A 13,745-nucleotide genomic window follows, 5' to 3' on the forward strand; every position below is an offset into this window, starting at 1 on the left:
CTATTTATATGAAGTTGTACAAAAACGCTTTATTTCGTCAAGACAGTGCGTTTCCTACGATTACATGCATTTGAATGGGGAACTCGTCCGAAACAAAGTATAGGTTTTCATTATGTGAATAACTTGAAAATCTTAGCTCAAACAGCTTCAAAACCTGTTTGCCCAGCACGGGGATCTTGAACTGTATAAGATAACGCCTTAAATATGTGTGTCTGAGTCGTCTATCAAAACGTAAAGCTATTTATGTGAAGTTGTACAAAAACGCTTTATTTCGTCAAGACAGTGCGTTTCCTACGATTACATGCATTTGAATGGGGAACTTGCTCGAAACAAAGTATAGGTTTTCATTATGTGAATAACTTGAAAATCTTAGCTCAAACAGCTTCAAAACCTGTTTGCCCAGCACGGGGATCTTGAACTGTATAAGATAACGCCGTAAATATGTGTGTATGCTTCTTCTATAAACACTTACAGCTATTTATATGAAGTTGTACAAAAACGCTTTATTTCGTCAAGACAGTGCGTTTCCTACGATTACATGCATTTGAATGGGGAACTCGCCCGAAACAAAGTATAGGTTTTCATTATGTGAATAACTTGAAAATCTTAGCTCAAACAGCTTCAAAACCTGTTTGCCCAGCACGGGGATCTTGAACTGTATAAGATAACGCCTTAAATATGTGTGTATGCTTCTTCTATCAAGACTTACAGTTATTTATATGAAGTTGTACAAAAACGCTTTATTTCGTCAAGACAGTGCGTTTCCTACACTGCAAAAAAAAAAAACCTGTAGATTTTACGGTAAAACGCTGGCAGCTGTGGTTGCCAGAAATCTACCGTAAAATTACGGGTGAAACATTTTCTTCTTTAACGGTAAGAAGGTATTGTTATTGTTGATTTTACGGTTAAAAATAGTGCTAGGGTCAATATTTTACCCTAGAAGACAATGTTTTAACTTGAAGAAAAAATAATGTTTTTCCCTAGAATTAACATGAAAATAACATAAAAAATAAAGTTTGTGCCAGAAAACACAACATTTTTTCCCTGTAAAATTAACTATCAAAAAATAATAAAATACCATTTTATTCTGTAACCGTTTTTAGACTAGAGTGCTTTTAAGTGTTCTACTCTGTAAGTTTTATACACAAACCATGATTTTATTCAAATTACTAAATGTAACACAAAAATGTCCACCTTAAATTTCCAAAAAAGTATTTTATTTAACATCTTTGATGTTTTGAACATCAAACATTTACATTTTTACTCAACAAATCACAAATAGTTACTAGTTATCTCCATGACAGTAACAGTGAGGAATCACAGAATTCTTACAAGTTCTATTCAAACTGTGCAAAACCAGTGCTGTAAGTTGAGCACACATTATACTTCACATTACCTTTAGCAGACAATTCAGACACCTTTAAGTGTTTTGGTGCTGTTCTCACTACATAAATGTCAGTACACATAGAATCTTGACTTTTCAAATTATCCAAATACAAATATAGAGAATTAAACATTTTTTGTATAATTGAAAGAAAGTCTGAATTGAAGAAATTACAGGAACAAGTTTACACCCACATATTTTGCACACAGAACTGAGCAGTAAAGCTGAAAATGTACATCTTAAAACTGCATCAGGTAACAAACAAAAACTTTACACTTGTTTTGAGAACTTCAACTGCAAATTTTTGGATAAGTACAAAATGCCAGCAATGTACATGCAGCATACCTTTACACTATTGGAATACAAATATCTGGGAATAAACTGGGAAAATTAAAATCCAAGAAACAAACTCGTGGGTTTACCACATTTTTACCAGATACATTTTTCAGATATAAAACAGTGAATCAAAAGTAGAACATGTACTTTTACAAATTGTGTCTAGTAAAACTTCACATTGTTAAAAACTTCCCACTCACAATCAGAAATGTAACAATGGTTTCAAAAATAGAACATCTGTAGAGTATGTAACATAGTATACCTTTATCACTTCGTCTCAAACAAGAGGGGTAGGACTAGATCCACTCATGGTCAGCAATGTCTGAGATGAGAGTGAGGACTCTGGGATTGACTGAGAGCACTTTTTTCTTCTTGGATTCAACCTTGGTGCCTCTCTCAGGATTTATGGAAAAGAAACACCTTCATGAAAAAAGGGCAAGAGAGATTGAGGAAATTAACAACCTGAGGTGGGATATCCACTGGCCAAGTTTGATAAGCACAAAAATAAATCCATAATAAAATAAATTTTACCGTTGAAGGAACTCCAGTGTTGATCGTAGTTCTACAGGGTAGTGTATGTTAAAGCAGTAGTAACTGCCAAACATTAGGCAGATAGCAGAGGTGAAGGTTGTGATGCGGTCGTTGACAATCTTCTTGTCAATGCTCAACATGAATGTCTCAGCAGCGAAGCAGGAGGAACCTGAGAATTAAAACAACAACAAATTAAAAACTTTAATAACAAGAGCTTTAATGTCAGTCATATATACAAATACAGAGATACTTGTTACATGGATCATAGGATAAGTTATGTTACTAGTTGAACTTATATGGTTGTGTTATCCAGTGTATTAGTGTGGAAGCAACAGAACATGAAACTAAACAAGCCAAGAGTACAAGAACGTGGCAGTTACAACAGAAAAAAAAAAAATTGAATTTTGCTCTTTTGGCTTACCGCAAACAATGATGAAGGGTGTTGGTGGCACTTTCTCCATCTGAACATCTTCTGCAAGGCTTGTCATCTCAACGCAGTGGAACAGAAGCTCTCCCTTCTCGTCAAAAGGAGCCAGTAAAAGAAGCATCATCTCAATGACTTCTTGCAAGCAACCACTGGACTGCCCTCTTTCAGTCTGAAGTTTGAGAACAGCATTCAGGACTTGCTTGTGCTTTTGTGCATCAACATATTTGAGGAACTTTAACAGACGTGCACCCTTTTTGTCTACATTGGCAAGGAAGGTCTCCATCAGATTCACACCAGTCAGTTCTTGGAAATGTGCGGTCATACCAACTTCATTGAAGAGAAAGGGCCATTCCTGGCATAGTTTCTGGATGCTTGCCCCTTTGTTGATGTCTTTACGCTGCGTGTAATAGGTGCACTTGACTAGTTCTTTCACAACATCTGTACTGTAGTTATTCTTTTTAAACAGCTTCTTCATTTCTTCTTTTTTTTCAAGCTGACTCTCCACAGTCTCAGAGAGTGGCAAATGCTTTGGCTCCCAGCTAATACAGCCATATGTGTCTTGAGCTTTTTGTTCAGCTGGTATTTCATCTGTGTCGTTGTCGTCATCTGATATTGCTTTGCGTTTTTTTACCTTTGGTGTGTCAGGTCGCTTGACATTTTCAACTCTTGCCTGAAGTTGCTTTACAAGGGAATGATATCCAGGTCCAATAACATCACCATCAATCACATCTTGAAGAGACTTGGGATACTTGGCCACCATCCTTTTTGCTATCTCTGTAGTATTGTGTTTGGTTGGATTCTTACAAGTCTTCATCATTTCAGAGACCACAATCCTTACCATTTCTCGTCTTTGTCTTGCGCTTGGTCTTTTCTGTCTTTCCAAGTTCTGTACCAACTCCTCAGGGAGCCTCTGCCATGGTATCTCAAATCTCTCTACCCAGTTTGGTAGTAATGGTGTACAGATTCCTGAAAGTGATGAAGTAGTGGTAGATGATGTTGGTGAAGAAGAAATTGAGGGTGGAGAAAGAAGGACATCCACTGGAGAGGAATGTACAGCGATTGGTGTCGAAGTGCCAGAGACTTTAAAAGTACATAAAAAACAGATATGAAAGCATTAGATCATGTTTTCTGTTATGTTAAATTCTGCACTGCATAGATACATTTTGAGATATTAAGGTTACACAGCGTGGTCAAAACTTAATAATGCAATTTGTTTGATAGATTGCATTTCGAAACTCAAAGTGTATTAAATTGCCCCACAAAGCATCCAAGTTTTATTTACACAGAAAGCATGGTTAAATAATGATGGTCACATCATCAGACTCAGGAACACTCATATTCTAACTATTTCCAACTTCAACAGCCCTCTGTGCGTTTGGTGTGGTGACAATGTTTTACACTTACCATTTTGGGTCCAGGCAGCCACTAGTCTTCTAGCTTGTATGGGCTTGAGCACTGGCAGCAGGTCATTTTCTGTAATGTACTTTAAATCATCTGTGGTTTCTGCACCAAGTGTTTTCAAAGTATCTTCTACTGATTTGAGAAGTTGATCAGGAAGGTCCGGAAGCACTCCTGCAATTGCATCCCCTATGTTCTTTAAGGTAAGCACCTGCGATTCAGCCATATCTGTTAAGACACACATACAAACAGTTTGGCTCTGGCCCAATGACATCAAGGCATTCAGTCTGACAAGACGCTGTGCTTCAGTGGAACAATCTGGTGTCCGTTTTTCACGTAAGATGATAACGGCCACAAGTCAATCAGTTCACTGATGAGTCTGCACTCTAATCTCCCAGTGTCATTTTTTACAGAGTACATGTGGTAGCAAGAAAGAAATTCTGCATCATAAACTCTCATGAGAAAATGAAGAGCAGACTCATCTTTAATAAGAATGAGGAGAAGTTCACCAAACTCCATTGACTGATCAAACTTAGTGACAATAAAGTGACTCTTCCTGTAAGTAAGGCCATTATACTGAACAGCAACTGGAATCTTTGTATTGCTTTCAGTAAAGCCAAAATGTAGGACTGCGTCTTTAACTTGCTCACTGTAAAGCTCTGAGTAAAATGGTGAGCAATCTTTTATTTGCAATGCTGGAGGACTCACTGACCCAGCAGAAAGGAAGGCCTGAAACATCTGATGTCTCTCTGAAAGAGTCAAGCACAGATTTTTGAAATTTTTCAGATGCCTTGCACATCTTTTGAAGTAGCTGTGTTTGCTCTCAAAGCGCATTGTCCACAGCCTGATGAGAGGGCCAAATTTTAGGATCAGCCCTGGATAATGTCGTAAGTAATGGTGTTTAGGTCTTAAGTTGATATTAGGAAACAGCAACTTTCTGGTTTCCAAATACTCTTGGATGAGAGCATCCAGATAAGTAACCTGAGCCTTGGAAATTTGCTGAGCACAAATTAGGTCAACAATGTCCTTAAGCTGCAACGTTAACTGCCACACATCATCTTGAGAGTTCTGCACTCTGTCTCCAATTATGAGAGGTAAAAGTCTCAAGAAGTTCCAATTTTGAACAGCTTGTCCACCAAGTTTCAATGTTTTTGGACTGACCTCACAAGGTTTGGATGAAGCATCTGTTTCTTTGTATTTAAATTGCTTGATGCGCCTGTTCAGAATTGGGTAAGTGAACCATTTATTTGTGTTGATGAAGTACTTGAGGTAAAGAGCAAGATCGTATGAGAGGACACCCTCAAAGATGTCATGACCGAGACATGGGGGCATGCCAGGTGTGCAAACATCAAAGCTTTGTAAAGAATTAAATACAGACCTGAACTTTATCCCCTGTACTTCTGACACGTCTTCTCTTTCCAGCTGTTCAGTGGCAGATCTATACGTTTCTGGGGTCCGCTGAGGTCCACACACTGCTGGATCAGCACCGTGAAATTCAGTTCGAGTTAACAGACAATATCTGCATAAGTACAGTGATGAACTGAAATTTTCTGTAAAACCCCCAATACAATGAGAGCCCAGGTTGTCTCCAGCAATGCAGTAGAGCGCTCCTTTCACAACAGGTTTGTCTGCCATTGTTATCCCATTCTCCTCTAGTACCTTCAAATCAGTCAGGAGTTCTGAAAAAACATTTTCATGGCCAAATTCCTTGAAATCCTTCTCCCTACACAGTAAGATGAGCTGCATATGATCAGCATTTGACCGGGCATGGGGGGGGATGTTGAGTAGAGAGAAGTACACTGCCAAAACCTTGTGCTTCTTTTTGGCAGAACCAAGTGGGTTCACTACTTCAAATGCATCCTGGTATAGAACCAGCTTGAGGCAATGTGGATTTTCCTGAAAAAATTTGTTTGACACAAACACGTTACCATCACAACAGTCCCTGAGAACATCTGGTCTTGAAACATTATTAGGATCCACTGATATGAGACCTTGCCAAAAACTTGATTCCAGCATACCCTTCAAAGTATTTAGCAGAGGAACATAATAGGCAAATCTCTCCATCCTGTTTTCGTCCCTGCCCAAAAACACTTTTCTGGGTTCAACATACTTGAACACATCTTTAAAGCACTGAACTCTTGAATAAGCAGTTCTCATGGGCCCTGTGTGACAAGCTGAGAACAAGTCAGATTGTTTTACTGTGTCACAGATTTTTATAATGTCTTCATCTGAAACTGGCATATCTTTTAGAAGTGACCTTAGTCTATTCAATGTATACATCTGTCCCAATTCATGTATATTTTGTATTTCTTCAACAATGGTTTGAATGGTAGATGCTGGCAGAAGATGCTGTCCCTGTAGTTTAATGTAAAACATACATACATTTCTGAGATACAGGTCACTGAAATTAGACCCATCCATACCAGGGTCTTCTATATCTGATACACTGGCACCTTCCTGTATGGTGGCACTTGTAGATGGACTCTCTGACTGAGTATCTTTGTTTAAACCACAAATCACATTTTCCAAACGTTTGTGTTTTCTAGACATATGGGAGGTAAATGTAGATTTTACAGAGAACACACTTTGGCATCCTCTCACTGGACAAGTTACATGCCGTCCCTCTTCTATGTGTTCCTTTAAGTGAGCAATCAAAGCTTTAGTTCCCTCACATTGCCGTTCACAAAGTGAGACAGTGCAATTCAAACCCATTAATGTAGCATTCTGAGAAACAGTTGCGGTACCAGTGTGGTGGCGGTAGAAGTGAGACTTTAAAGCAGCATATCCAGAAAACACCTGCTTACAACTTACTTCAACACATTTAAAAATACACCGGGGTTCATTACGATGCAGTCTGCAATGCAAAACATAAGCTTTCACGGACTGAACCGATTCTCCACATATGCTGCAAAAATACATAGTCAATATGACACAGCTGCGAGGCTAGCTAACTTAAAGCTTCAGCCAGATGTCAAACAAGGCGGGAAAATCCAGGCCGCATTTAGACAAAGCATTCAAATATAGCTATACAAATTAGACGGTTTCCATTAATACACCCGTCTCCAAAACACGTCTCAAAATGCGCACTGCTGGTTTTGCAAGGCTCTTTTCAGCCTAATGTAGCTAACGCTAATGCTAGAAACGAGCTAAAGCTAACGTAAATTTATCATTTGCGCCTTCACTGCCTGCAACACAATGCTGTCGATAAATAAACCAAGTTGGATTATTTTCTTACCGTAGTAACTGAAGACGAGCTGTGGCAGACGTTACATTAAAAAAAATGAGAAGCAAGTCCACGAAAATGAAGATGGCGTGGTGCCGTAGTAGTCCAAAGCAAAACTTGTGTGGAGCTTTACAGACGTTATCTGCGGTGGAGCCTGATGCAGTGCGCTGATTGGTCCGTTTGAAATCAGGCGCCTTGATGTGAAACGGTGCTCTAAACTTCAGGGGAAAATGCCTAGTTTTGGGAGGAAGTGCTTTTAAAATCTTTTTTCTTCATATAATAATTAACTATGAATAAATAGAACTGACAACAGATTATTATTTTAACACTTTTGGGATTATATGAATTCACTCAATAATATAGTATGTCTATCATTGGCTGTAGGTCTCTCAAGTTGTTGTTAGCTTTTACATTTTAAACTCATCGTTTATTGAGTTCAACAGAATGTAGATTTAACAGCTACATCCCATATTCTTTACAAAAACTACATCCAAAAATTGCCCTAATACATTTCTAGTATAAAGATCTTGGGACATATGTACCTGTTATATTACAATTTGAGGAAGAATATGCTGTATTAAATGTGCTATGAATCAAGAATGGATTTAATGTAAAGTGCTTTGGGCTTCTTGAAAACCGCTATCTAATCCATTATTATTATTATGTAATGAAATTAATGCAAAAATCACAAAGTCATATTACAGCATGTATCCATTAGCACCACAACCATGCTTACATTCAGCAATTAAAACCTGTATTTTTTTCAATAAATAAATGTAAAAAAAATTGTGTTTGCCTGTTCTAAACTTTATTGGAATCTTCCGTTAAAAAAACTATGCAAGAGTGATTTACAGTAGGTTTATGTATTTTTTTCAGAGAAAAAATGTACATATTACGGTTTTTCCACATTTCTTTATTTACGGCAATTTCACATCAAATCAACAGTTTTAAACTGTTTTATAATTAACAGGTTTTTCCTGTCGTATTTTTACTGTCTTTCACTGTTAAATATACGGATCTTTTTTACAGTGTACGATTACATGCATTTGAATGGGGAACTTGCCCGAAACAAAGTATAGGTTTTCATTATGTGAATAACTTGAAAATCTTAGCTCAAACAGCTTCAAAACCTGTTTGCCCAGCACGGGGATCTTGAATTGTATAATATAACGCCGTAAATATGTGTGTCTGAATCTTCTATCAAGACTTACAGCTATTTTATGAAGTTGTACAAAAACGCTTTATTTCGTCAAGACAGTGCGTTTCCTACGATTACATGCATTTGAATGGGGGAATTTTGCCGAAACAAAGTATAGGTTTTCATTATGTGAATAACTTGAAAATCTTAGCTCAAACAGCTTCAAAACCTGTTTGCCCAGCACAGGGATCTTGAATTGTATAAGATAACGCCGTAAATACGTGTGTCTGACTCTTCTATCAAGACTTACAGCTATTTTTATGAAGTTGTACAAAAACGCTTTATTTCGTCAAGACAGTGCGTTTCCTACGATTACATGCATTTGAATGGGGGAATGCGCCCAAAACAAAGTATAGGTTTTCATTATGTGAATAACTTGAAAATCTTAGCTCAAACAGATTCAAAACCTGTTTGCCCAGCACGGGGATCTTGAATTGTATAATATACCGCAGTAAATATGTGTGTCTGAATCTTCTATCAAGACTTACAGCTATTTTATGAAGTTGTACAAAAACGCTTTATTTCGTCGAGACAGTGCGAATACGATTACATGCATTTGAATGGGGGGATTCGGCCGAAACAAAGTATAGGTTTTCATTATGTGAATAACTTGAAAATCTTGGCTCAAACAGCTTCAAAACCTGTTTGCCCATGACGGGGATCTTGAACTGTATAAGATAACGCCTTAAATATGTGTGTATGCTTCTTCTATAAACACTTACAGCTATTTATATGAAGTTGTACAAAAACGCTTTATTTCGTCAAGACAGTGCGTGTCCTACGATTACATGCATTTGAATGGGGAACTCGCCCGAAACAAAGTATAATTTTTCATTATGTTAATAACTTGAAAATCTTAGCTCAAACAGCTTCAAAACCTGTTTGCCCAGCACAGGGATCTTGAATTGTATAATATAACGCCGTAAATATGTGTGTCTGAATCTTCTATCAAGACTTACAGCTATTTTATGAAGTTGTACAAAAACGCTTTATTTCGTCAAGACAGTGCGTGTCCTACGATTACATGCATTTGAATGGGGAACTCGCCCGAAACAAAGTATAGGTTTTCATTATGTGAATAACTTGAAAATCTTGGCTCAAACAGCTTCAAAACCTGTTTGCCCATGACGGGGATCTTGAACTGTATAAGATAACGCCTTAAATATGTGTGTATGCTTCTTCTATCAAGACTTACAGCTATTTATATGAAGTTGTACAAAAACGCTTTATTTTGTCAAGACAGTGCGTTTCCTACGATTACATGCATTTGAATGGGGAACTCGCCCGAAACAAAGTATAATTTTTCATTATGTGAATAACTTGAAAATCTTAGCTCAAACAGCTTCAAAACCTGTTTGCCCAGCACGGGGATATTGAATTCTATAAGATAACGCCGTAAATATATGTGTATGCTTCTTCTGTCAAGACTTACAGCTATTTTTATGAAGTTGTACAAAAACGCTTTATTTCGTCAAGACAGTGCGTGTCCTACGATTACATGCATTTGAATGGGGGAATGCGCCCAAAACAAAGTATAGGTTTTCATTATGTGAATAACTTGAAAATCTTGGCTCACACAGCTTCAAAACCTGTTTGCCCAGCACGGGGATCTTGAATTGTATAAGATAACGCCTTAAATATGTGTTTCTGACTCTTCTATCAACACTTACAGCTATTTATATGAAGTTGTACAAAAACGCTTTATTTCGTCAAGACAGTGCGTTTCCTACGATTACATGCATTTGAGTGGGGGAATTTTGCCGAAACAAAGTATAGGTTTTCATTATGTGAATAACTTGAAAATCTTGGCTCAAACAGCTTCAAAACCTGTTTGCCCAGCACGGGGATCTTGAATTGTATAAGATAACGCCGTAAATATGTGTGTATGCTTCTTCTATCAAGACTTACAGCTATTTATATGAAGTTGTACAAAAACGCTTTATTTCGTCAAGACAGTGCGTTTCCTACGATTACATGCATTTGAATGGGGGAATGCGCCTTTGAAACAAAGTATAGGTTTTCATTATGTGAATAACTTGAAAATCTTGGCTCACACAGCTTCAAAACCTGTTTGCCCAGCACGGGGATCTTGAATTGTATAAGATAACGCCTTAAATATGTGTGTATGCTTCTTCTATCAAGACTTACAGCTATTTATATGAAGTTGTACAAAAACGCTTTATTTCGTCAAGACAGTGCGTGTCCTACGATTACATGCATTTGAATGGGGGAATTGTGCCGAAACAAAGTATAGGTTTTCATTATGTGAATAACTTGAAAATCTTGGCTCAAACAGCTTCAAAACCTGTTTGCCCAGCACGGGGATCTTGAATTGTATAAGATAACGCAATAAATATGTGTGTATGCTTCTTCTATCAACACTTACAGCTATTTATATGAAGTTGTACAAAAACGCTTTATTTCGTCAAGACAGTGCGTTTCCTACGATTACATGCATTTGAATGGGGGAATGCGCCCAAAACAAAGTATAGGTTTTCATTATGTGAATAACTTGAAAATCTTGGCTCAAACAGCTTCAAAACCTGTTTGCCCAGCACGGGGATCTTGAACTGTATAAGATAACGCCGTAAATATGTGTGTATGCTTCTTCTATCAACACTTACAGCTATTCATATGAAGTTGTACAAAAACGCTTTATTTCGTCAAGACAGTGCGTGTCCTACGATTACATGCATTTGAATCGGGGAATTTTGCCGAAACAAAGTATAGGTTTTCATTATGTGAATAACTTGAAAATCTTGGCTCAAACAGCTTCAAAACCTGTTTGCCCAGCACGGGGATCTTGAATTGTATAAGATAACACCTTAAATATGTGTGTATGCTTCTTCTATCAACACTTACAGCTATTTATATGAAGTTGTACAAAAACGCTTTATTTCGTCAAGACAGTGCGTTTCCTACGATTACATGCATTTGAATGGGGGAATACGCCCAAAACAAAGTATAGGTTTTCATTATGTGAATAACTTGAAAATCTTAGCTCAAACAGCTTCAAAACCTGTTTGCCCAGCACGGGGATCTTGAATTGTATAAGATAACGCCGTACATATGTGTGTCTGACTCTTCTATCAAGACTTACAGCTATTTTTATGAAGTTGTACAAAAACGCTTTATTTCGTCAAGACAGTGCGTTTCCTACGATTACATGCATTTGAATGGGGGAATTTTTCCGAAACAAAGTATAGGTTTTCATTATGTGAATAACTTGAAAATCTTGGCTCAAACAGCTTCAAAACCTGTTTGCCCAGCACGGGGATCTTGAATTGTATAAGATAACGCCGTAAATATGTGTGTCTGACTCTTCTATCAAGACTTACAGCTATTTTTATGAAGTTGTACAAAAACGCTTTATTTCGTCAAGACAGTGCGTGTCCTACGATTACATGCATTTGAATGGGGGAATTTTGCCGAAACAAAGTATAGGTTTTCATTATGTGAATAACTTGAAAATCTTGGCTCAAACAGCTTCAAAACCTGTTTGCCCAGCACGGGGATCTTGAATTGTATAAGACAACGCCGTAAATATGTGTTTATGCTTCTTCTATCAACACTTACAGCTATTTATATGAAGTTGTACAAAAACGCTTTATTTCGTCAAGACAGTGCGTTTCCTACGATTACATGCATTTGAATGGGGAACTCGCCCGAAACAAAGTATAGGTTTTCATTATGTGAATAACTTGAAAATCTTGGCTCAAACAGCTTCAAAACCTGTTTGCCCAGCACGGGGATCTTGAATTATATAAGATAACGCCGCAAATATGTATGTATGCTTCTTCTATCAACACTTACAGCTATTTATATGAAGTTGTACAAAAACGCTTTATTTCGTCAAGACAGTGCGTTTCCTACGATTACATGCATTTGAATGGGGGAATTTTGCCGAAACAAAGTATAGGTTTTCATTATGTGAATAACTTGAAAATCTTGGCTCAAACAGCTTCAAAACCTGTTTGCCCAGCACGGGGATCTTGAATTGTATAAGATAACGCAATAAATATGTGTGTATGCTTCTTCTATCAACACTTACAGCTATTTATATGAAGTTGTACAAAAACCCTTTATTTCGTCAAGACAGTGCGTTTCCTACGATTACATGCATTTGAATCGGGGAATTTTGCCGAAACAAAGTATAGGTTTTCATTATGTGAATAACTTGAAAATCTTGGCTCAAACAGCTTCAAAACCTGTTTGCCCAGCACGGGGATCTTGAATTGTATAAGATAACGCCGTAAATATGTGTGTATGCTTCTTCTATCAACACTTACAGCTATTTATATGAAGTTGTACAAAAACGCTTTATTTCGTCAAGACAGTGCGTTTCCTACGATTACATGCATTTGAATGGGGGAATGCGCCCAAAACAAAGTATAGGTTTTCATTATGTGAATAACTTGAAAATCTTAGCTCAAACAGATTCAAAACCTGTTTGCCCAGCACGGGGATCTTGAATTGTATAAGATAACGCCGTAAATATGTGTATCTGACTCTTCTATCAAGACTTACAGCTATTTATATGAAGTTGTACAAAAACGCTTTATTTCGTCAAGACAGTGCGTTTCCTACGATTACATGCATTTGAATGGGGGAATGCGCCCAAAACAAAGTATAGGTTTTCATTATGTGAATAACTTGAAAATCTTGGCTCAAACAGCTTCAAAACCTGTTTGCCCAGCACGGGGATCTTGAATTGTATAAGACAACGCCGTAAATATGTGTGTCTGACTCTTCTATCAAGACTTACAGCTATTCATAAGAAGTTGTACAAAAACGCTTTATTTCGTCAAGACAGTGCGTGTCCTACGATTACATGCATTTGAATGGGGAACTCGTCCGAAACAAAGTATAGGTTTTCATTATGTGAATAACTTGAAAATCTTAGCTCAAACAGATTCAAAACCTGTTTGCCCAGCACGGGGATCTTGAATTGTATAAGATAACGCAATAAATATGTGTGTATGCTTCTTCTATCAACACTTACACCTATTTATATGAAGTTGTACAAAAACGCTTTATTTCGTCAAGACAGTGCGTTTCCTACGATTACATGCATTTGAATGGGGGAATTTTGCCGAAACAAAGTATAGGTTTTCATTATGTGAATAACTTGAAAATCTTGGCTCAAACAGCTTCAAAACCTGTTTGCCCAGCACGGGGATCTTGAATTGTATAAGATAACGCCGTAAATATGTGTGTCTGACTCTTCTATCAAGACTTACAGCTATTT

At 37.4% G+C, this 13,745-nt stretch overlaps 1 protein-coding gene across 1 annotated transcript; it reads right to left on the reverse strand.

Annotated features, from left to right (window-relative positions):
- Positions 1–1,200: 1,200 nt before the first annotated feature.
- On the reverse strand, positions 1,201–3,186 carry LOC148102084 (uncharacterized). The gene is made up of 3 exons (XM_087844436.1): positions 2,673–3,186; positions 2,252–2,420; positions 1,201–2,140 (listed from the first exon to the last, which is right to left on the reverse strand). The coding sequence occupies exons 1-3, from the start codon at positions 3,151–3,153 to the stop codon at positions 2,017–2,019; spliced, it is 774 nt and encodes a 257-aa protein (XP_087700562.1). The 5' UTR covers positions 3,154–3,186; the 3' UTR covers positions 1,201–2,016.
- Between the last annotated feature and the right edge of the window lie 10,559 nt (positions 3,187–13,745).

The sequence above is a fragment of the Neolamprologus brichardi genome, chromosome 7, assembly GCF_056152115.1.
Source record: "Neolamprologus brichardi isolate AB-2024 chromosome 7, ASM5615211v1, whole genome shotgun sequence".
Lineage (NCBI taxonomy): Eukaryota > Metazoa > Chordata > Actinopteri > Cichliformes > Cichlidae > Neolamprologus > Neolamprologus brichardi.

What these genes read in the sequence shown, in the direction of transcription:
- LOC148102084 (XM_087844436.1), bottom strand. Translation starts at nt 3,153, where the DNA reads ATGAAGAAGCTGTTTAAAAAGAATAACTACAGTACAGATGTTGTGAAA. An exon ending in ACCCTTCATCATTGTTTGCG is followed by an intron (nt 2,421 to 2,672) that starts GTAAGCCAAAAG and finishes TTTAATTCTCAG; the next exon opens with GTTCCTCCTGCTTCGCTGCT. An exon ending in ACACTGGAGTTCCTTCAACG is followed by an intron (nt 2,141 to 2,251) that starts GTAAAATTTATT and finishes TTTTTCATGAAG; the next exon opens with GTGTTTCTTTTCCATAAATC.